Source organism: Nipponia nippon, unplaced genomic scaffold (assembly GCF_047370975.1).
Source record: "Nipponia nippon isolate SJK-2023a ecotype South Korea unplaced genomic scaffold, ASM4737097v1 scaffold_33, whole genome shotgun sequence".
Lineage (NCBI taxonomy): Eukaryota > Metazoa > Chordata > Aves > Pelecaniformes > Threskiornithidae > Nipponia > Nipponia nippon.
The window spans coordinates 2290692-2315607 of NW_028262351.1; the positions used below are offsets into that span (position 1 = coordinate 2290692).

Below are 24916 nucleotides of genomic sequence, written 5' to 3' on the forward strand. Positions count from 1 at the left end.
TTGTTGTCCTTCACAGTGCTGGCCAGCTTGAACTCTAATTGAGCTTTGGCTGCACAAATTTTCTCCCTACAGTGGCGAACAGCATCTCTGTAGTCCTCCCGTGTCACCTGTCCTTGCTTCCAATGTCCATACACTTTCCTTTTCCACCTAAGTTCTAGAAGATCCCTGCTCAGCCAAGCTGGCTTTCTGCCCCACTTGCTTGACTTCTGACACTTTGGAATTGCCTGCTTCTGCGCTTTTAAGAGATGGCTCTTAAAAAGAAATAAGCATGTGACTTGTTTGCTCTGTAGTTCAAGATATTATCAAGAAATCACTGGCGTGGGTGGCTGTCTGTGAGTATGAGATTCTATATCTTCTTTCTTTCTGATGTAATGTACTTCTTTCTTTTCAGGTTCACATAACACTAGGGATCAAAGAAGCATATGTAACACTTGTGTGGTGCTGGGACCAGTCTTCTAAAAGAAGACTCCAAAATAAGTTATCTTCAACCTGTTTATCCTGGGACTGACTTTTCTTTGGAGAAAAGCTCAAGAGAGAAACTTTTCACACTGGAACCATTATAAATAGATCTATTTAAAGAACTTGCTACCTGGAGACACTTTTGCAGAGACTGAATCCTGCTTTTCATCTGTGTTTGCACTTCAGACCGTAAACAATGAGTGAGTTCTGGTTGTGTTTCAACTGCTGTATTGCAGAACAGCCTCAGCCTGTAAGTATGAGAATTAGAAATGTTTTGTGTATAATTCAATACATTGTTCAAGTTTTCTTTTTTTTGTTTTAGCTTCTTAAATTAGTGCTGTTGGACTAAGCCCAGTGAGAATTAAGGAATTAACTACCATCTTGGTTTAGCTGTGAAAGAAAAGAGTCTGATCTAGACTGTCATAGAGACATTTTCCTATCCTTAAATATGTCTGAAGTCTTTGAAAAGAGCCTTTATATGTTTGAACTGTAGAGAGGGAGAAAGGAAGGGGAGGGTGAGAGTGAGGAGGACCTAAACTGTTGCTCTAAGATCTACCAAAAAGCAGGTGGAAATCTGGAAATCTCATGATGTCTGATACTGTTTAAGGCTTATTTTACTGTGTGGCTGGACAATGGTGAAGGAAGGAAATATTGCTGTTAAATATAGGGTAAAATCCATTCCTCCTCTGCCTTTCTTAGCATTCATTTAAATGAAGTCAGAGAGAGGGCGGTGGAGAGGGAGAGTGAGAGAGCGGGGGGGGGGGGGGGGGGGCGGGAGGGAGGGAGGGAAAGAGCGCAAGCCAGAGCGAGCCAGCTAGAGTGAGTGAGTGGGAGTGGGAGGGAGCGTGGGGGAGGGAGAGTATGAGAGAGGGGGATCGAGAGTGTGCAGGCGAGCACGAGCGGGGTGGTGGTGGTGGTGGTGGTGCAAGGGGGCAAGAGAGGGAGGGAGAGAGCTTGAGGGAGGGAGTGAGGGCTAGGGCGAGTGCAAACAAGGGGGAGCAGGAGCATGGGAGATGGGAGAGAGTGTGGGCACATGCAAGGGCAGGCGAGCGAGGGCACAAGAGAGCGAGAGCTAGAGAGCGAGCATAAGTGGAAGTGAGAGCATGAGAGCGAGCGTGGGCAGGAGAGCGAGCAAGTGTGCGAGCAGGGAGGCGTGGGTGAGAGCTCAAGAGTGAGCGAGAGCAAGAGTGAGCAGCAGAGTGAGCATGCAGCGGGAGAGGGAATGTGGTTGCGCAAGATGGAGGGAGGAAGCAAGCGAGCAAGCGAGCAAGCAAGCAAGCAAGCACGAGCGAGAGATTGAGAGCAAGGGTGCGAGAGGGAGGGTGGGAGCGAGAGGGTGAGCGAGCGGGGGCAAGAGAGCGACAGTGAGCAGGCCGGGTGGGCGAGCGAGTGAGTGAGCGGGAGGGTGAGGACAGGCGAGGGGGGAGAGCGAGGGAGGGTGAGAAGGCGTGAGTGAGTGGGAGGGCGAGCGAGAGAGCGAGGGAGAGGGAGGGCATGAGGGCAAGCAAGAGGGGGCGAGAGGGCAAGGGAGGGCGAGAAGGCGTGAGTGAGCGGGAGGGCGAGGGCAAGCAAGAGACTGGGGGGGAGGATGAGCGAGAGGGGGAGGGCGAACGAGAGAGGGGGTGAGGAGGCGAGGAGGCAAGCGGGAATTAGGGGACGAGCAATCACAAGGGGGCAGAGGGGTGCGAGGGGGCAGGGGATGAGCAGGCGAGCGAGGGGGCGAGGGGCTTAGCGGGGGCAAGTGGGTGAGGAGGTGAGTGGGAGCAAGGAGGCGGGCGAGGAGCCAAGAGAGTGGGCAAGGAGGGCAGGCAAGGGGGCGAGCTGGGGCAAGGAGGCAAGCAACGGGGGCAAGCCAAGCGTGGGCGAGGAGCCAAGTGAGAGCAAGGAGCGAGGGGGCAAGGAGGTGAGCGTGAGGAGGAGATGGACTGGGAGGAGGAGATGAGCATGAGGAGGTGAGCACAGGGAAGGGAGTGAGGAGGCAAGCACGGGACAGCGAGTGTGGGGCGGCAAGCGCTAGGTGATGAGCACCAGAAGATGAATGCGAGCATGAGACTTGAGGAGATGAACGCGAGGATACGAGTGTGAGCCAAGAGTGTGAGGAGACTAGCGACGGAGAGGACGAGCACAATCTAGAGAGGGAGGAGATGAGAGAGAGAAGATGAATACACGAGGGAGAGGAATGAGATGAACACAAAGGAGAGCACGAGGATATGCGCACGAGGGAGAGAGGAGACGAATGTGAGAAGATGAGCTGGAATGAGAGAAGGAGGAGACGAGCACATACTGGAGAGTGAGGGAGGAGGGAGACTATCGAGAACGAGAGCGGGGCAGCTAGAGTGAGAGACCAGGAGGCAGCGGGCAAGAGAGGGAGGAAAAGAGCGTGAGCAAAAGAGGAAGAGAGGGAACGTGAGACGGCAAGAGTGAGTGAGACAGCAATTGTGAGACAGAATGAGTGTGAGACCATGAGAGCAAGTGAGGGCAAGTCAGCGAGGGCAAGACAGTGAGATTGAGTGAGATGGCAAGTGCAAGACTGAGTGAGAGAGGGTGAGACAGCGAGTGTGAGACAGCATGCAAGAGGAGGCGAGCACAAGTGAGAGACAGTGAGCAAGTGTGAGACTGTGGGAGTGAGCTGGATCGAGCGCGATTGGTCAAAACAGTGAGTGAGATGAGAGTGCATGCTTGAGTGAGCACGAGAGATAGAGAGAAAGATAGTGATGACTAGATGGAGCAAGAGTGAGGCAGCAAGAGTGACACAGTCACAAGCATGAGAGTGCGATTGAGAGCAAGTGCAAGCAGGTGAGAAAATGACCGCAAGGTGTCAGTAGCACACGTGAGAACAAGTGCAAGATGATGGGAGCGGGCACGAGATGGCAGGCGACACACTGAGCGCGAGACAGCGAGAGTGAGTGAGTGCGAGTGAGAAAGGTAGTGAGAACGAGACAGTGAGATGTCATGAGTGAGCCAGAGAAAGATAGATATGGAGGGAGAGAGCAAGAGAGCGAGCGCCACAGATTGAGCAAGAACTAGAGAGAAACTAAGAGACTGAACGACCGAGAGAGAGACAGATGGGGAGAAAGAGAGAGAAAGGGAGATGGAGTGAGACAAAATTCAGAGATGGAGACAGAGGCGGAGAGACAGCAAGAGAGCGGGAGTGTTAGGGAGAGAGAGTGAGAGAGGGAAACAAGGAGCAAAGGCACAAAAGATAGTGAGAGAGAAAGAAAACTCAGAGACAGGGAGAGAGACAGAGAAGATTAAGATGTTAATTAATCTAGTGGTTCAAGCAGAATACCTGAAGGTTATGGGGTTTACTGCAGGGATGCAACACTTAGGTGTTTTCTAAATAGCAAATAGGTACAAACTGTAGTCCCTGGTTTCTCTAATTTGTGAAGTATGTGTTTTGGATAGTGGGTTGTTGGTGTTTTGCATGTGAGGTTTTGGGGAGGGTGTTGATTTTTTGGTTTGGATTTTTTTTTTTGTGAAGGGAAGAATCTGCTTCATTGTTGCAAAAAACGATTGACTTCTGGAATATTTTACTTATATTAATGCTTGCCCAGGATGCTGTTAAATGCTTTGACATCCTCTGAGGAAAGGCACTACAGAATACTGTAAAATACAGAGCTCTTAGACACTGATAAGTAGGTCTTCATGGCACATGTGTATAAGCACCGTGACTTTTTATTGAATGTAGTACAGCTTAAATGTTTTGGCAAACACTTATTCTAGCTAGATTTTAAATTAGATGATGTTAATTATATATGAAAACTATCTTATTTTTAAAAATTGACATCAAGTAAGTACTTTAGATATGGAAAAGCTGATTAGACTTAAGAGATGTATTAAAATACAAGAGGAATTTCTGAAGTCCATAATACTTATGTGAAATTATTGCAGCGTAAAATCTGCAGTAATGTTTTACAAATACGAGGGCCTCTTGATTATCCTTTGAAGACAGTAAAATTGGTCTCCTTGTATGCTGCTCGTATCATGCTTCATTTCACCAAAATGATCTTCTGCAGTATTTAGATCTCTCTCTCTCTTTCTCTTGCACACTCTCTCTCTTTGAACTTTACACTGGTTAAAATATTTATTTCTATGTAGTCTGATGTAAGCCCTTCTGTTCACACTGTCTGAATGGTATTATTGTAAATAATAGGAAAAGTGATCAAGTACTTAGGATATCTTAAATTACATAATAACTTATTGTTGTGGGTTAACCCTGGTAGGCAGCTGTCGTGGTTTAACCCCAGCCGGCAACTAAGCACCACACAGCCGCTCGCTCACTCCCCCCACAGTGGGATGGGGGAGAGAATGGGAAGAGTAAAAGTGAGAAAACTCATGGGTTGAGATAAAGACAGTTTAATAAGTAAAGCAAAAGCCGCGCATGCAAGCAAAGCAAAACAAGGAATTCATTCACCAGTTCTCATCAACAGGCAGGTGTTCAGGCATCTCCAGGAAAGCAGGGCTCCATGACGCGTGACGGTTACTTGGGAAGACAAACGCCATAACTCTGAATGTCCCTCCTTCCTCCTTTCCCCCAGCTTTCATTGCTGAGCATGACGTCATATGGTCTGGAATATCCCTTTGGTCATTTGGGGTCAGCTGTCCCAGCTGTGTCCCCTCCCAAGTTCTTGTGCACCCCCAGCCTATTTGCTGGTGGGGCAGCATGAGAAAGAGAGAAGGCCTTGATGCTGTGTAAGCACTGTGTGGCAACAGCTAAAACACTGGTGTGTTATCAACACTGTTTTAGTCACAAATCCAAAACATAGTCCCATACCAGCTAGTGTGAAGAAAATTAACTCTATCCCAGCCAAAACCAGTACACTTATGTTCTAGAATCGGTCAGGTCATATTATTTCTCAGTGAAAAAGAAAAAAAAAATTATAAAAAGAATGAGAAAACTTTGTTGTAATCAGACAGATAAACCTTCTCCTTTGAAGTTTACTGTTAAATACAACCTTAAAAATCTTTTACCATATAGTATTTTGTTGCTCCATAAAATGTAGATCAAATGATCACATTTTACAAGGAAAAGCCTTTTAAAATAAGTAAAACTTCTGGTTGCCAGGTCTACAAACTCAGTCTGCATTCAGAGAGTTCAAGCAGGGTCTTTTTCCCACATTGGCACAGTATGTTTTCTGCTATTAATCCCTTTGCTTCAGCTCATTGGTATTTAGTAAATAATTTGGTCATAGAATCATAGAATAGTTTGGGTTGGAAGGGACCTTTAAAGGTCATCTAGTCCAACCCCCTCTGCAATGAGCAGGGACATCTTCAACTAGATCAGGTTGCTCAAGGCCCTGTCCAACCTGGCCTTGAATGTGTCCAGGGCATCTACTGCCTCTCTGGGCAACCTGTTCCAGTGTTTCACCACCCTCATTGTAAAAAATTTCTTCCTTACATCTAGTCTGAATCTACCCTCTTTTAGTTTAAAACCATTGCCCCTTGTCCTATTGCAACAGGCGCTACTAAAAAGTTTGTCCCCATCTTTCTTATAAGCCCCCTTTAAGTATTGAAAGGCTGCAATAAGGTGTCCCTGGAGCCTTCTCTTCTCCAGGCTGAACAACCCCAACTCTCTCAGCCTTTCCTCATAGGAGAGGTGCTCCAGCCCTCTGATCATTTTTGTGGCCCTCCTCTGGACCTGCTCCAACAGGTCCATGTCTTTCCTGTGCTGAGGACCCCAGAGCTGGACGCAGTACTCCAGGTGGGGTCTCACGAGAGCAGAGTAGAGGGGCAGAATAACCTTCCCTCGACCTGCTGGCCATGTTTCTTTTGATGCAGCCCAGGATACGGTTGGCTTTCTGGGCTGCGAGCGCACATTGCTGGCTCATGTCCAGCTTTTCATCCACCAGTACCCCCAAGTCCTTCTCTGCAGGGCTGCTCTCAAGAAGGAATAGAAATCTACTTAGACTCTTAGCTACGTTCCTCTGCAGGCAGTACAGGGGTGAATATTACTAACAATTTTTTTTTTGTGACCAAACTCAGCAGACGTTTATATTTGCAATGTTTAAGGGAAGAAATGCTGCAGGAGGCACTAAATGTGGTATGGTTTATACTGTTACTGTTCCCCAGGCAAACAAACAACCATATCTGTTTTAGATTGTGTTTATGCAAATTTACTTATTTCAATTTCTTAAACAACAGTGTCCTGTAATTATGCAATCTCAGATAGCTCAAAGAAGAGTGGTCTGAAAATGAAGCCTGCAGCAAAACAGAACTGGGAAAGGCAGAAATGTAGATACCTGGGAGTGGGTTTTTCAAAACTTTTTTCCTTAATGATTCCAAAGAGGGAATATTGAGAGTCTTGATGATAATGTATGTCTTTCAACTTTTTTACTTTTTTAGTTTTGCAACTGGAAAACAAAACCCCTCTGTCATGTTCTTAGTGGGGAAATTTATATGCTTGCACATCAGCTTTACACACTAGATTTATAAAATGTACTTAAAATTTATTTGAATTTTTAGTACAATATGTTACAATTAACACTTTAAAACTTAAATAGATGTTTAAAATTGTCTAGAATGATGTTACAGTTAGAGACCTAGGGTCACTTCTGAAGCTGTAATGTTTCTATTTCTACTTAAAAGCAGCTGGAGTATAAACCAAGTATACATTGCTTTTATAAAAAATAAGGGTTTTTTTAAAGCTTCTGAAAAGCTGTATCAACATCCTTTTCAGGAAGGATTTTAATGTAGCTGCTGCAAATGATTTAGGACAAAGGAAGGTGAGGGAATTGCCAGAAGCTTGAAGTGGTAGGATTCCTTAGTATCATTTTATATCATCTTCTAGTTATCCAGTCTTTGGGATCCTTTACAGAGGTAACTTGTAAATCCAGTAAGAATAATCACTACCATTTGGAGGAAATTCCTGGATGGTTATCAAATGACAAAGTTTACAGATACCTTTAGGGGACCAGGACAGAGATAAAAGTTACTGGAATAGAAAAGGAAAAGGATCAAAGACAGGGAGTGCTCCTTAGAAGTATGCTGTGGGCTGCAGATATCAGTTATCTGGAAGGATAAAACTTTTTTGGACAGAGGTGGGTGGTGGTGTATATTCAGCAAGGCAGTGAAGAGAGGGATATGGAGTGAACACCAGAGAGATAGTAAGAAAGATGTGAAAAGGAGCACCACAGCCTTCTCATTTTCAGTTTTTTTTCTAATGCATTATTTCCAAACATTTGAAGTGAAAGAGGCTCTAGGAAGCTCTCTTGTCACAGATGAGTGGTTAGGACGCTTAAAAATCACTGTCAAAGATATTTGCAAATAGTGATTTTAATAGAAATCTATAAAAGTGTGATTTAACAGAGTTCGATGGCAAGGTTCACTCTATCACTTATTAAGTGAATGGAATATATATATATAAAGAGAAAGAAAGAGAAAATCAAGCCCGAAGAAAATACAAGGAGGAAAAGGGGAGCCCTCCCGTTGAGTCATGAGGTTCAGAATGGACCCCCTTGCTTTCTAAAGTCCTTCTCAGAGAGGAGCCTAGGTGCGGCTGGATCCAATTCTAGTCTCAGACTTGGTCAACGGTTTATGTCTAAGGATTATATATGTTTAGCAGCAGTTTAAGGTTTGTTTGCAGCAAGGAGAGAATCACAAGAATTTAGCAATAACTAATCATTAATTAATCTAGCATCTACAAAGTGATTAAATGAGGTTTACTATAATATTTGAATTGATTCACATACACACACAATAGGCCTAAATACTCATTATATGCGTAGTTAAAGGTACCTATTGAAATATGCGCAGTTAAAGGCACCAATAAAAAATCCCTGCCAGGTTTAGTGAAATACTCACTGTAAATGACCGTCTCAACGGGCAAAAGTCGAACCTCGAGGAGCAAGGAGAGCCAGAGATCAGCTCATGCAAACTTAAGAGTTCACAGCTCTGAGAGGCGTCCCACTCAGAGGGAGATTCTGGTGCAGCCTGCTGTGGTCCAGGAGAGCTCAAAGGGTCTCAACTTGGTACCGCTGTTTACAGGGTCATGAGATGATTGACTTTAGGCATCAGTAAATTTCCCTTCTCCTTTCACAGCCCGTGTTGAAGATTCCTAAAGTTCTCAAAAATTCCAGTGATGCTGGTACAGATCCTCCTGAGTTACAGCTTAGATAAGATAGGCCCCAAGGCTGCCAGGTGGTGACTAGTACAGACGAAAAATATGTTCCAAGGTTGTCAGGGCTGCCTCCCTGGTACAGACAGTGCTGCTCCCACCTCAGCCATGTAAGAGTTTTTGATACGGTCAAGGGACGCTTAACTGCCAAACTCGTTACACAAAGGCCAAGTTTTGACGGGAGTTACTGAGATAGTAAAGCAGCTTCACTTCCCATGCTCTGTCAGGTGCACAAGAAGAAAAAAAGGGGAGAGGAATGCACCACCACATCTCTATAGGGCAACTATAAAGCAATAGCCTGTCTTTTACTAATTCCACATTAGACAATTCAGATTCTCCCCATTAAAGTAAGACATTTCATGTTGATTCATTTCTTCTTGTCCTAAATTATTTTTATATGGTATGCAACTGTCCTTAGTGTAAAATTTTGAAGCTATCAGGAAACACATAGACCTAAATGACTTGGACAGCAGCTGTAGAAGGCTATTCTATAGCCTTTGTCCATGAATCTTTGGGCACTTTATACCCAGAACTTTGGGGAATTTCAATGAAACAGAAGTCTTTATAGATGGAGGTGAGGCACAGAGACCATGCAGGAAATCTGGGAAGAGACAGATGCATATTCTGTGCCTTGATTGTGGAAGCATGCTTCTGGGCGGTATAGTCTGATGACACGGTAGCACAGGGATCTCTTAAAATCATCTGATAAGATCAGAATTTGGTGGTTGTCATGTTGATGAATCATCTGTTCAAAACCAACTTGTTTTATTGTCATAGCTGCAAGAGTCCACTGGAGACCCATCTGTTGGTAAAAAAGTATCTGACATTCAGGCTATAAAACACGGAGGGGGGTGTGTGTTTTTTATTTTAGCTTAGTTTTCTTTTTTAAATTTAGGAACAATAGATGTTTTCCTGTCAGTGATTATGATTGAGTTCTGTGTCCATAGCTCTAGTTGATGGGGAAAATGGAGTTGTCTGCCTATCTTTTTAGGTTTTATATGGTTCCATTTTCTGAAAAGTACAAGGAAAAATATTTACTATAAATAATCTACATGTTATTATGCACCCAGTTTGCAAATTCCCAGTCTGCGATGCTTTAGAAAATGTTTTTGTTCTGTTTATTGCTTTTTCTCTTCTTCATTCTCTGATTTTTTTTTAACTGCTTGTGATGATTGTAAATCTGTAGCCAATAGCTGATGTTAGCTGTGTTGTCTTTTTGATAGAAGCTAACTACAAAACTGGGAAGCAGTTGCCTTGAAGTTACCAGTAATGCAAGAACCTGGAGGAGTTTGCGATCTCTGTGGTGCTTCGTGTTCCAATGCCAAGCTTCATTTCTTTTGCTGACTACTAAAGAACCATCTTTTCCTATTTCATCTTTCTTAAGAAGCTCTTGAATATAGGTTTATTCTGGCAAGACCAGTAGATCTGACATACTAGGAAACCTGCATTTCTTCAATGGATCCAACTTCAGAATTACCGGTATTGGATTGAGAGAATGGTGTCCAAAAAAAGTATGCAAATAGGAGACATTTACACAATAGAAATTCTGCCATCACAGTAATCAGTTAATTATAGATTAGTTATATCTGTTGAGTTCATAATTTGTTAAAACTTGTTACTAAACCATGGAAAGACATGAAATTTGTGGAATAGGAAATGAATTTAGCTCATTAGCTGGACTGAACTGATAGTTGAGGTTTCATTTTCAGTGATGTTGAAGTTTTGTTGAAGACAGACTATTGCTGTTGAAATTGAATCCATTTCTGTTGCTGGAGTGGGGAAGAACTTATTTGTATTCCACAGCCTCATTACTTGCATGCTGTGTGGGGAAAATATTGGTCAGTAATAGCTTAATGACTGCTCCTATAACATGGTATGGAATCATGACTGAGTACTTATTTCCTTTGCACTTTGCTTTCTTTTTATGTCTGAGTTGAAAATTTAACTTTGAACTAATGGGGGAAATTCAGGCCCTCCAAAGAAATAGGGAAAGCAAATCTAGTCTGAGGATGCATCTTCCCAGACATGTTAGATTAGTGCGTTTGCTCTAAGGATAATGAAATAACTATATTCACATAGAGAGTTGTCATGATACTCTGTCATGACTACTTAAGATACTTCCCCAGAAAATCAGTGTACTTGCTGCGTTTTTGTACTTTTCTTTAGTTTATCACATAGCATCCTACACAAATATAGCACAATGTTTTTATTGCTTCATTCTTCCCCTCTCCCTTGAAGTAACTGAAAACTACAGAAATTCTGAACTACTTAAGCCAGCAGATTTCCATGCTTCATTCTTCTGAATTCTCATAATATCCCCTATATTTGGTTAGTGCCATGTACTGGGTCTGTCTTGGATGAAGTTAACTTTCCCCATAGCTGCCCATATGGTGCTGTGCTTTGTGTTTGTGAACAAAACAGCGTTGATAACACACCAATGTTTTAGCTATTGCTGAACAATGCTTGCACAGCATCAAGGCCTTCTCTGTTTCTCACTCTGCCCCTGCAGTGACTAGGCTGGGGGTGGGCAAGAGACTGGGAAGGGACACAGCCAGGACAGCTGACCCAAATTGACCAAAGAGATATTCCATGCCATGTAACATGCTCAGCATGATGAGGGGGTATTCTGTACTGGGGAGGTAGTCTTTACAAGGTTGCCATTGCTCAGATACCAGCTGGGCATCGGTCTGCTTGTAGGAAGTCATGAGTGACTGCCTTTGTATCACTTGGGTTTTTTCCTCTTTTTTGTTTTCCCTTCACTTATTAAACTGTCTTTATCTTGATCCTTGAGGTTTTTTTTCTGTCTTTTGCTCTTCCCATTGTCTCCCCCATCCCACTGGTGGGGTGAGTGAGTGAGTGGCTGGTGGGTGCTTAGATGCTGGTCAGGGTCAACCCATCACATGCCATTATCAGATTTCAGTTAATACTGTAAAGAATGCTCTGTGAAGAACTGATCATGAAGCAGTAATTGCAGAGAGGTGCACACCTTTTGAAGAACAAGCAGTGATAAAAATGTTGAATGCTTCTCAGTGTTGTGCCTTATGTAATGACTGCTTGTTATATTTTGCAGAAGAACTACAAAACAGGTTATAGCCTTGTCAAAGAGATGGAAAAGAAGACGGAAAGATTTTCTGAACATTATGAGCAGCCAAAAGTGTCTCTGAAAATGAATGTGTGATATGTTTTTGATCCTACTTCGAGACTAGTGGTGAATTCTGAATAATGAAAATATCTGAGATTTTGTCCTTAACAAAACTTGTGTATCTTCTTAGTGCAGCTAATGAAGGAGTAAGGAGCTATTGCTACTGTTCCTGACTACTTTTCACCCAGACTGTATTTAGAAGTGTAAAATTGAACAAATAAGTTCGTGTTACATGTGGGCTCACTGTCTAAGCAGCCCTAAAATATCTACTGGACCATCTGTTGCTAAATTGTCTTGCATGCTTCTCTTGTCATGCATCCCTCACAGCATCCTTCTGGACAAGTTGTCCAGCTGTGAAATGAGCAGGTACACGGTGCGCTGGGTGAAGAACTGGCTGAAGGGCAGAGCTCAAAGTATACAGGGAGTAAACCTGTATGAGGTTTAACAAGGCTAAGTGCCGGGTCCCGCACTTGGGTCACAACAACCCCATGCAACGCTACAGGCTTAGGGAAGAGTGGCTGGAGAGCTGCCCGGCGGAAAAGGACCTGGAGGAGTTGGTTGACAGCTGGCTGAACATGAGCCAGCAGTGTGCTCAGGTGGCCAAGAGGGCCAATGGCATCCTCACTTGTATCAGGAATAGCGTGGCCAGCAGGACCAGGGAGGTGGTGATAGTGCCCCTGTACTCGGCACTGGTGAGGCCGCACCTCGAGTACTGTGTTCATTTTTGGGCCCCTCACTACAAGAAGGACGTTGAGATGCTGGAGTGTGTCCAAAGAAGGGCAACAAAGCTGGTGAAGGGTCTGGAGCACAAGTCTTATGAGGAGCGGCTGAGGGAGCTGGGGTTGTTTAGCCTGGAGAAGAGGAGGCTGAGGGGAGACCTTATTGCTCTCTACAACTACCTGAAAGGAGGTTGTAGTGAGGTGGGGGTCAGTCACTTCTCCCAAGTAACAAGTGATAGGATGAGAGGAAATGGGCTCAGGTTGTGCCAGGGGAGATTTAGATTGGATATTAGGAAAAATTTCTTCATGGAGAGAGTGGTTAGGCATTGGAACAGACTGTCAAGGGAAGTGGTACAATCACAGTCCCTGGAAGTATTCAAGAAACACGTGGATGTGGTGCTTAGGAACATGGTTTAGAGGTGGACCAGGCAGTTAGGTTAACAGGTTGGACTCCATGATCTCAGAGGTCCTTTCCAACCTTACTGATTCTATAATATTCTAATATTCTAATATTCTATGATTCTAATATTCTATGATTCTAATATTCTATGATTCTATGTCTTTAGAGAAAAGTGATTAGGCTTTTAAAAATCTTGTTATGCCATAGGAAAATCCATTCAAAATAAAATATGCAATTCCTAGTGATTTATGCAAACCTATTATGAATTAATTTTGATTCAGTAAAAAATGCAGTGCTATCTGGCATCTTTAGTCCTGTGTTGTTGACTGCTTTTAGTAAAGAAGGCAAATCTGCTTAGAGTATATCTGACAAGTAAACATTGACATGTATAATCACTACATGTGGTATATTAATATTTTACATAAATAAAACTCTTTAAAACTTCTAGTAGGTGCAATAAAAGGTTGCACAATGTTTTTTTATTGAAGAGCTGCTGAGTATGCTGCAGAGCTTTTAAAAATAATACAGAAGGCAATGCTGACATGGGGAAATGAAACTAGTGAAAGTACATAAAACTCAGTAGGTATCCCACACTAACTCCCCATGTGGATACTAGAATTTCACATTTCTAGTGGAGAAGTAGTATTTGTGCATTATGTTCACACCATAGTTTATTACATTCACATAGCTGACTTCACAAATAATATCAGTGAGTCACCATGGCCCGAGACAAAGAGTTATGCCCATATTAGTGCTAGGAATACATTAAGATCAGAAAGCAGAGTTGTGATTCTTTTGCCTGTTTGATACTGTTTCTCCAATAAATATTTTGTCCATGTCTTTAAATTGTTATTGAATCGGTTTTATTTTTTCATAATATATTTTTTTAATGTACAGTAAAGACTATTTGATTTATCATAGAATCATAGAATCATAGAATACCAGGTTGGAAGGGACCTCAAGGATCATCTGGTCCAACCTTTCTAGCACAATCTAGACGAGATGGCCCAGCACCATGTCCAGCTGAGTCTTAAACGTGTTCAGCGTAGCGGAGTCAACCACTTCCCTGGGGAGATTATTCCAATGATTTACTGTTCTCATTGTGAAAAATTTTCCTCTCGTGTCCAATCGGAATCTCCCTGGGAGTAACTTGTACCCGTTACCCCTTGGCCTCGCCATGTGACTCTTTGTAAAAAGGGAGTCTCCATCTTCTTTGTAGCTCCCCTTTAAGTACTGATACATGGTGATGAGATCAACTCTAAGCCTCCTTTTCTCAAGGCTGAACAAACCCAGCTCTCTCAGCCTATCCTCATATGACAGGCTTCACAGACCCTTGATCATCTTGGTGGCCCTTCTCTGGACCCCCTCCAGCCTGTCCACATCTTTTTTGTATAGCGGGGACCAGAACTGTACACAGTATTCCAGGTGTGGCCTGACAAGCGCCGAGTGGGATAATGACTTCTTTATCTCTGCTGGTGATGCCCTTTTTGATGCAACCCAGCATCCTATTGGCCTTCTTGGCCGCAGCAGCACACTGTTCACTCATATTAAGCTTCTTGTCCACCAGGACCCCCAGGTCCCTTTCCACAGAGCTGCTCCCCAGCCGGGGTAGATCCCAGCCTGTGCTGCACTCCTGGATTATGTTTTCCCAGGTGCAAGACCCTACACTTGCCCCTGTTAAACTTCATAAGGTTCTTGTTAGCCCCCTCTTCCAGCCTATCCAGATCTTCCTGCAGGGTGGCTCTCCCTTCCAGAGTGTCTACTTCCCCACTCAATTTGGTGTCATCTGCAAACTTCATCAGGCTACATGAAAAACAGGGATGGAAAAGAACTGCTCATTCATTTGTTAATTTTTTTGCCAAGGTGTGACTGTTCATCTGTGGTGTGATTTTTTTTTGGTGTGTGTGTGTTTTTCTGTGTTTTTTTTTAAAAATATTATTATTATTTTTAAACTAATGCTCTGTCCAATTTAGTTGTAAATGACTCAGGTGCTGGAACTTCCCTACTTGCCTTTTGAGACTGTTCTATAATTTAGAAAAAAATTAGGAAGTGTTTTCTGATAATTAGCTTCTATGTTTTTTTTGCCTTATAGCTTTTCCTGTAAATTATATATTCATTTAATTTAGGTTAAATTGATTAAATCTGTGTTACAGAAGGAAGGGGCTCTGGAGGCTGTGTGTCAGAGTACAAAAGTGCTCATTTGCAAATGTATCTTCAGAAGTGTAATTGCCCAGTTATGTTAACAATTTGATTTGTATTTTTGGACATAATAAGCATTCTTCTAATTAAAGGTCTATTTTATACTTCCATCTATCTTCTGAAAGTGTGACCATACAAAGAAAAACCTTTTGTATTTGATGCATGTTCAGTAAATAAGCTAGATTAGTTGATCTCATTTATTCCTTGTTATTTAACTTTAATTTTCATTCATTGGTGAAAACACTGCATTGGTGTCTTAGCTGCTTTCAGTGATTAAAAATATTGACTTAATAGGTGTGTGTGTGGTTTAGCTGGCATCAACTAAGTAAGAAATTCATATCTATAGTAAGCATAGACACCTATCTTTTCCCTCTAAAGACAATAAAATCTTTCTGTGAAATTGAAACAGTACTGACATACAAAAATGTCTGAGTTGCCTTTTTGAGTTTTTCTTGAGGTAGTATATGTTGGTTATTGGTAAATAAGTAAATGTGTAAAAGCACAGTACCCATTGATTATTTCATGCATGAAATTCCTAGAATAAAAAGGGGGGGGAAATTCCTTTAAATCCACGATTTTTTATTACAGGAACCTAGATATAGTTATTTTAGCTTTGACATGATGCAGCTTTGATTCCTTTATGAATTAGAGCAATACACAGCATTTTAGGGTGTGTCTTAAAAACAAGGATAGTTCCAACTCTTGGTGCCACAGTATATAAACACCCTTTACACAAAGATGCCAATGCAGAGGGATGAGGTACAAAGCACATGAGAGTCAGGTGGTGACATCTGGTGAAGGATTGTGCTCTGAGGTTAGGTGAATCTGGGTCATGCCTATATATGGAAGATCCAATAACTAGTCCACACTAATTCTCTGTAGCGTGCTCAAATCATCTCTGGATTGGGTACCCTATACTACTTGTGAAAGTTAGCTCCCTTGCACATGGACACCCTCAGCGCTTCAGAAAGTGTCCGCATGGGAGGCGGATTAAGTGCAGAGTCGCTATTATGCAGTGAAATCATGTCTCGGATGACAGTGCACCAACCTCCTTGTGTAGACACAGTGTATGTGATGAAGGGCTAATCCAGTTTCATATCCAGAACATTTCTGTTTGTTTTTTTTTCAGAACGGGTTTTCTGATTTCTTTAATAATGTAGTTTGTTCTTAATATAATTCACAGATGGGAGTCTTTCAAAGGCAAAAATCATAGTGTAGGAACATAGCTGTAACTGAAAACTAATAGGAAATAAGTAGCAAATGCTATCTGGCTTTGAGCTAACAGTTTCAGAAACTTTCAGATGTAGGCATTTCTTCAGTCTTCTGAAGCTACTATCTAATTAAAAACTGAACTCTCCAGTCAGTCCTGTGAAAGAAGCCTGATAAGAAGAGCCAGAGAACTTGTCAATTTTTGTGTTTAATGAAATAAGACCCTAGATAGACTCTAGATAGCGCAAGGCCTGTGGTTGATAATGCATTGGCAACATCTGTTTCTGAACACCTGGTAGTGAGATAGAAGGTATTGTTTCTTAGACTGCTTCAAACTGAGAAGCAGATAGCTTTGCTATGAGTTAAGTTTTAGTGTACAAGAAAAAAATTCTACCACCAGCGAGATTAACAATTAAACCAATAACTGTGAAGGTAAATTGAACAAAAATGTCATGCTATTCAAATCTTCTTTATTGCCCCACATAGAAACATAGAGCAGATTTACAACTGTGTGTGCTCTTCTCTTTAGAATGGCTTATTTTTTATGCTGCAGAGTTGTTGTATGTTAAAGTAATTCTCAGTGCAGCAGATGTAGCATTGAGAACTGCAACACGGTGAGAAATGTCAGCGGCAGACTGTACCATCTTTGCTGTTAGATGCACTGGGTGAACTGAGATTGGAGCTTGAAAGTTAGTTTCCTTTCATGTGACTCTTAGTGTCTTTTGATGTACTTTTTTCCCCCTAAGCTTATGGTTTTTAGAAGGAAAAAAATACAGTTCTGATTGATTAATTAATTAATTAATTAAGTAGGTCACATTGAATAGCTGACATGACTCTGCAAATTTCATGTAGTAGTTCTGCCTCTAATGAACATAATTTTTATTATGTGACATAAATTTGGTATGTATAAGGAAGAGAAAAGGAAGGGTGTTTCTACTGCAAAATATAAAGAGCAAATAAAAAGCAGTGGTTTTAGGGAAGAGAATTAACAGCAGCAAATGCATGGGTACATGGAAGCCAAATGGCTGAAGCAATTTTGCAATCAGAATAAATGAGTAAAATGTGCAGTAGGTGAATCAGTTTTTTACTGGGGAGTAAAAAAGAAATATTAGTAATCTAAGTATCCATCTGTTATCTCCTCCAACTTTTAAAAAAGCTGTCACTTATCTGTACTAAACTGAGTAGTTCTTGAAGCTAATTGCAGATATGCATGACATCAGTGAGGCCTTACCCAGGGGCCAAGAAGCTGAGTGTGGGGAGGGAGACAGAGCAGAATTCCTTATCCAGGGCTTGCCCTGCAGGGCAGGCTGGTCTGCCTGCAGCAAGCTGGGTGCCTGGTGGCTCCTCCCACCAGCCTTCCCACTTATTTGGCAGAGAACGTGCTCCAGATCTCACCAATTTACCTGCTTGTCTGGTGCTGTGAAATAGCCCAAGTCTTAAAACACTTCTATTTCTCAGAAAATTGTCAAATGGACAGTGAGATAGTACTCAGTGACCCAACTAGGAAAGATGCCCTCCTAGACTTGCTATTTGTGAATAGAGAAGGACTCGTGGGAGATGTGATGGTAGGTGGCTGTCTTGGCCACAGTGATCATGAAATGGTTGAGTTTAAAATTTTCAGTGTAATGAGAAAAAAGGACAGCAGAGTTGCTACCCTGGACTTCAGGAGAGCAGACTTTAAGCTATTCAGAGAGCTATTTAGCAGAGAACTCTGGGAATCTGCTTTTGAGGGCTTAGGAGTCCACGAGTGCTGGTCAGTCTTTAAGAAGCATCTTTTCGAAGCATAGGAGCAGGCAACTCCACTGTGTTGAAAGTCAAGCAAGTGGGGCAGAAGACCAGCTTGGCTGAAGAGGGAACTCCCTGTGGAGCTCAAGAGGAAAAAGAAATTGTATGATGTCTGGAAGCAAGGTCAGGCTTCGCAGGAAGATTACAGAGCTGTGGTTCATATATGCAGGGAGAAGACATGAAAGGCCAAAGCTCAACTAGAGTTGAAACTAGCCAGTGTTGTGTCAGATAACAAGAAGGGCTTTTTTTAAGTATGTTAATAGCAAGAGGAGGTCTAAAGAAAACATTGGACTGATACTTGTTGAAGATGGTCACCTGACTAGTAGGGATGAAGTAAAAGCGGAGGCATTCAATGCTTTCTTTGCCTCAGTCTTTAATATTACTGATAGACCTTGGGCTGCCCGGTCCCCTGAGTTGGAGGACCACGAGTGTGGGAACAGTGACTTTCCATTTGTGGACACTGATATTGTAAGGGACCAGCTGTATCAGCTGAATGTTCACAAGTCCATGGGACCTGATGGGATTCATCCCAGAGTACTGAAGGAGCTAGTGGATGTTATGGCAGGACCCTTCTCAATCATCTACCAAAGGTCTTGGGAGTCTGGGGAGGTCCCTGCTGACTGGAAGCTAGCCAATGTTATTCCAATTTAAAAGAAGGGTGTGAGGGAAGACCCAGGGAACTACAGACCTGTTAGTCTAAGCTCAGTTCCAGGAAAAATAATGGAGAAGATTATACTGAATACTACTGAAAGACATTTAATTTAATAATTAATGCAATCCTCAGGCACAGTCAACATGGATTCACAAAGGGAAAGTCCTGTTTAATTAATCTGATCTCCTTCTACGATAAGGTCACCCACCTAGTGGATAAAGGGAAGGCGGTGAATGTAGTCTTTCTGGATTTTAGTAAGGCTGTCCCTCACAGCATCCTTCTGGACAAGTTGTCCAGCTGTGGGATGAGCGGGTTCACAGTGCGCTGGGTGAAGAACTGGCTGAAGGGCAGAGCTCAAAGGGTTGTAGTGAATGGGGCTACATCTGGCTGGCAACCAGTCACCAGTGGTGTTCCTCAGGGTTCAATTCTAGGGCCAGTTCTGTTCAATATATTTGTCAATGATCTGGATGCAGGAGTTGAATGCACCCTTAGCAAGTTTGCTGATGATACCAAACTGGGAGGTGCTGTTGACTCTCTCGAGGGACAAGAGGCCTTGCAGAGGGATCTGGATAGATTGGAGCATTGGGCAATCATCAATGGCATGAAATTTAACAAGAATAAATGCCGGATCCTGCACCTGGGACAGAGTAATGCCAGGCACAAGTACAGAGTGGGAGAGGAGTGGCTGGAGAGCAGCCCTGCAGAAAGGGGTCTGGGGGTGCTGGTTGACAGCAGGCTCAATATGAGTCAGCAATGTGCCCTGGCAGCCAAGAGGGCAAACCGCATTCTGGGGTGCATCAAACACAGCATAACCATCCGGTCAAAAGAGGTGATGATCCTGCTGTATTTAGCACTGGTGCGGCCTCATCTTGAGTCTTGTGTGCAGTTCTGGCGCTCTCAATTTAAGAAGGATGAGAAGGTACTTGAATGCATCCAGAGGAGGGCAACAAAGCTGGTGAAAGGGCTGGAAGGCATGTCCTATGAGGAGTGGCTAAGGACTTTGGGTTTGTCTAGTTTGGAGAAAAGGAGACCTGAGGGATGACCTCATTGCTCCCTACAGCTTCCTGAGGAGGGGAAGTGGAGAGGGAGGTGCTGATCTCTTCTCCCTGGTATCCAGTGACAGGACATGTGGGAATGGTTCAAGGCTGCACCAGGGGAGGTTCAGACTTGCCATTAGGAAGCATTTCTTTACCGAGAGGGTGGTCAAACACTGGAACAGGCTTCCTCGAGAGGTGGTTGATGCCCCATGCCCGTCAGTGTTTAAGAGGCATTTGGACAATGCCCTTAATAACATGCTTTAGCTTTTGGTCAGTCCTGAAGTGGTCCGGCAGTTGGACTAGATGATCATTGTAGGTCCCTTCCAACTGAACTAGTCTAGTCTAGTCTATTCTATGCTTGTTGTATTGTCTTTTTTATTTTGTGTGTAATGCCATCATTTCCACATGCACTGGTAGGATCACCTTTTAAATGTGTGACTTTTTCATAGTATGAGTAGAATATGAGAGACTGTTCCTTCTTCCTTTGTATTGATAATAACTCCTTTTTGCTTTGACTTTATGAGAGCAAGCAAAGACTGACTAGATCATAATGTATTGTGGGATGTGCTTGTTCCAGTGACCTACCTAAATGAACTGGATGAAGAGTTTTCCAAAGATGACAAATTTGGGAGCTTTGCAGAAGTCCTCACAGGAGTGGTATGGCCACTGAAGCAAATTTGTGATTCCATGCCTATGAATGTTTCTCCATGCTGTGAAATGGAGTACCTGAGGCTGTTTGTCAGCGCTTACATTCGTGACTGCTGACCTTTCTGGCAATCCTCCCATTGGTATTTCCTTGCTATGTTATTTTTCACCAGTATGAACTCATTATTATCTCTGGGTTCTCCTTGCTGCTCCAAAGGCATCCTGACCAGTTACTTCATCAGTATGTATCTAATGAATTTATTCTGTAGTGGCAAACAGCAAATGTTTTGGAGATAATAAATGTAAGCAGTCATTCTCTGACTGCAGAAAGTCATTCTGCAAAGGAGCCCTTTAGAGCATCCAGCTGGATCATGCACTTCTCTTTTCACCAGGACAATTTTCCCACTGGGGAGTTAGCAAGTAAATTGAACCAGTCTTGAAAGAGGAATTATATATTCTTTAGTTACCTTCTTGTGGAAAGTGATGATAAGCCTGTTTTATGAGAGTAATCATTTCATAAAAGGAAAAAACTATTTTTTGTCTTAGCTAGGCTTCTGATCCTGCAAGTCACTAGGAAGCTTTGCTGACTCAATTAAAGCAATCCTGCCAGATAAATGTGAGCCAATTTAGCCTCATATGCTGCTGGGATACCCAATTCTACAATGTAATAGTATAGATACCTTAGTTTCCATAATCTGCATTCCTTTTAAGGGTTGATTTAATGGCTTTTGTAAAATAGTCTTAAAATTAAGGGAAAGACTGATAGAAGACTGGAAAATGAATCTCAGGAAATTGATGTTTTTACTGTGCATCAGTTAAGGTGCCAAAGCATGATTTTTTATTTTTTTTCCTGATTATGTATCAATGTTGTTTGTTAAATGTTTCTCATTATTTTATTCAGAAAGGAAGATTGTAAAGCATGGGGATTATTCCTCAATAAATGTAACTTTTTAGCTTTTCTGCATGTGTGTGTCTGTGGCAAGCTTACAAATTTTGTATTGAAATATCTTAACAATCTGTTATTTTGGCTTTTCTGTTATAAAGACTAATAGAGATATTCTTGCAGAGTGAGCAGAAATGATGACAGAGTTCTACAGATAATTAGACAGAATGAAAGACAAAGAAAGAACTGTGTCAAAAAATAAAGATGCATCACATTATTTATGGATCACTTCATATTGATTTGGATCTGGCTCTAGACCTGGTGTTCTGGATTAGACTATATCAGATCAGCATGCTATTTCCTTTCTAATTTAGTTTACTATGCCCTACACTTTTTCCAAACACATATAAATGTTTAAGTCTAGCCTCTTTGATGTTAATTTGTTGTTAGCATTGATACGCTCCATTCTTTCTCTTTAACAGACTCATGTTGGGGGCAGTGGGTGTTCTGTTGCTTAGTTTCTTAGTTTACTTGAAATTATTGCAATCTTAGAATCATAGAATCATTTAGATTGGAAAAAACCCTTAAGATCATAGAGTCCAACTGTTAACCTAACACTGCCAAATCCACCTCTAAACCATGTCCCTAAGCGCCACATCTGCATGTCTTAAATACCTCCAGGGATGGGAACTCAACCACTTCCCTGGGCAGCCTGTTCCAATGCTTGACAACCCTTTCGATGAAGAAATATTTCCTAACATCCAATCTAAACCTCCCTTGGCGCAACTTGAGGCCGTTTTCTCTTGTCCTGTCACTTGTTACTTGGGAGAAGAGACCGACCCCCACCTCACTACAACCTCCTTTCAGGTAGTTGTAGAGAGCAATAAGGTCTCCCCTCATCCTCCTTTTCTCCAGGCTAAACAACCCCGGTTCCCTCAGCCGCTCCTCATAAGACTTGTTCTCCAGACCCTTCACCAGCTTTGTTGCCCTTCTTTGGACGTGCTCCAGCACCTCAATGTCTTTCTTGTAGTGAGGGGCCCAAAACTGAACACAGTATTTGAGGTACAGCCTCACCAGTGTCGAGTACGGGGGATGATCACCTCCCTAGTCCTGCTGGCCACACTATTCCTGATACAAGCCAGGATGCCATTGGCCCTCTTGGCCACCTGAGCACACTACTGGCTCATATTCAGCCAGCTGTCAACCAACACCTCCAGGTCCTTTTCCGCTGGGCAGCTCTCCAGCCACTCTTCCCCAAGCCTGTAGCGTTGCATGGGGTTGTTGTGACCCAAGTGCAGGACCTGGCACTTAGCCTTGTTGAATCTTAAGATATAAAATGCCAGGACAACATATAGCTGGGTAAAGAGCATTGCTGTGTGGGAAGAAGAGTTGACAACCTTTCTTGTGTATAAAGTAGACATGATGGAATGATAAGTGACAGCAAAAAAGTGTCATGTGATGGAATTTCAATGACGAAGCATTGTTTTCAGAAATTGTACATTTGCAGTACAGCAATAACTTCTCCTTGAATTGCTTTAGTTTATACTATGTATCACTTTATGTTTAGAAAGCACCTTCCTAATCTGCACCTGCAATACTACTTTCTTTTGAGAGCTGATAGAGGCTTTTGTAGAGCTGAGATGGCTTCAGCAGTTAAAATCACCATAGGCTTTGATAGTGGTGTGCATCAGTTATATTTCACCCAGACCTGGATTTAGGGTATGTACCTAGCTGATGTCTTGTAAAAATCTGGTGTAGATTAAGCAGAACATGCTTTTCTCTCTGCTAAACAGGAGACACTTCTTTGCCCTTGATCCCCTGGGTGTACAGGCTACTACTTGCAGTGACTTCGGGATATCTTTGTATGCTGTTCTGTGTTTGACTTCATTTAGGACTTCTACTTTTAACAGTTTCCAGAAAAATAATTATCAACCTGCTTGGATCTAAGTGACATAATTTGAACTTTTTATGATATATTTGAGACCCTACACTCCTTGATGTTAATCTGCATGGTTTCTGGGGTTTTTTTTATTTGGGTTTTTTTTTGGAGAGGACTTGTCATGAAGGGCAGAGAGAGATGCATAACTACAAAGGAGAAAATTAAATTTTCTTTTATATATATATATGTGTGTGCATAGAAGTTGACTAATTTAGAACTGTTGCCATCACTATGGAATGGTTTGAGCTAGAGAAGCGCAGCCCAAACTCTGGACAAGATTTGGAGGTGATCAGAAAAGATAATTTCTCTGAAAACCAAAAATAAAAGGGAATAAAAAATAAAAAGGAAATTTTACATGGTGGGACCATCAGTGGCAATTCTTTGTTTAAAGAAACATTTCAGTTTTGAGTTTCTAGCGTAAGTAGCTTTTTAAACTATTAAATAGGTGTTTTAATAAAATGCTTGTGGCCAATGCTAAATGGTAGGTTGAATACATGGTATAATTAGAATATTTTTTTAAGCCTTAGCAAAAGCTTCAAGAAACTTACAAGGTTAAAATAATTTCTAAATCATGCAAGCGTTGGTCGCTTTCGGAATTCTGATTTGTACTTCAAAAGAGATGCTACCCTGTGTGAGTACAAAGCATCATTCACAGCTTAAGAAGAGACATCAGTTCTTTACTTCATTACTATGGTAATGGAAATGTGATACAGTTTCAGTGCATCTACTGTATATGTATAAAGCAAAGCTTCTGAGATAGGTCCTCAGAATGCTTCCACTTCCCTTAGACGTTTAATAGACAAACCTGTATCTCCTGTACTTATGTTTAAAGATGATTTATTCTTTTTGTGGGGTAAAGATTACCTGGTGTGTTCTTTGGAATCCGAATTCTGTAGATTTTTGTCAAGGGAACAAACTGAGGAAAATCATTAAATGATATTTCATATTCCACTTCCAGGATCCCTTTACATGTTTGTTTCTCTCATCTCATCTCCCTTGTGCTCCCTGCCACCACCGCTACCATCCACTTAGTAAAGGGGGGTTGGACACTGTGGGACAAGGAAAGAAAAAAATCTCAAATAACACAATTCCATTTTGAAAATTTTTTTTGCCTTTGATATGAAATGTTTCAGAAACTTGATCCAAACAAACAAGAAAGATAACAGACATTTAACAAGTTAATCATAATGTGGGGGTTGGGGTGCATGCATGTGTTTTGGGGGGTGGTATGTTTCAGTTTTCCCCCTCCCAAGAAAGCATCCCCAAGAAACACAGATACAGGAAATAATAGGATCTCATTGAAGTTAGGTTGTCAGAGTTAGGACATACATGTGTTCTGTCAGAAACGTCTCCCTTACTTTAAAACAAGCCTTCAGATGTTGTAAATACTCAGTTGCTTGTATATTGAAGTCCTTTCCACTAGCATCATACAAATGCAAAGCTGTTTTATAGATCACCTTTATAGTCAGATCTCATTATTAGAATGATTAATGGTATTTATATTTTAAGGTTAATTTATGGTAAATTACCAAATGGAGTTTGGGGCATGGATGAAGGCTAACTGGAATTTATTTCAGCTGGGCTTATCAGCTTGGGCACATGACTTGCATTAGAAACAAGCACAGAATAGGCACAAATGATACACTGAGGGAAATTAGCATAATTGTGCTATTAATTTCTTCTAAAGCAAAAGATGAATGTGCTGCTTCTGTGCTCCTTTCAGTTTAAATATAC

General features: G+C 42.1%; 1 protein-coding gene across 9 annotated transcripts in view; it reads left to right on the forward strand.

Moving 5' to 3' along the window:
- Window positions 1-24916, forward strand: part of LOC148054180 (CDC42 small effector protein 2-like) — a 92290-nt gene that overhangs the window by 43234 nt on the left and 24140 nt on the right. For 8 of the 9 annotated variants that reach the window (XM_087770789.1, XM_087770793.1, XM_087770792.1 and 5 more), the window contains 2 exons: window positions 392-709; window positions 11643-11860. In XM_087770789.1, coding sequence (XP_087626915.1) covers window positions 11795-11860 — 66 coding nt within the window. In that variant the 5' untranslated portion in view covers window positions 392-709; window positions 11643-11794. The remainder of the gene's footprint in view (window positions 1-391; window positions 710-11642; window positions 11861-24916) is intronic. The other variant, XM_087770796.1, reaches the window with a different exon arrangement.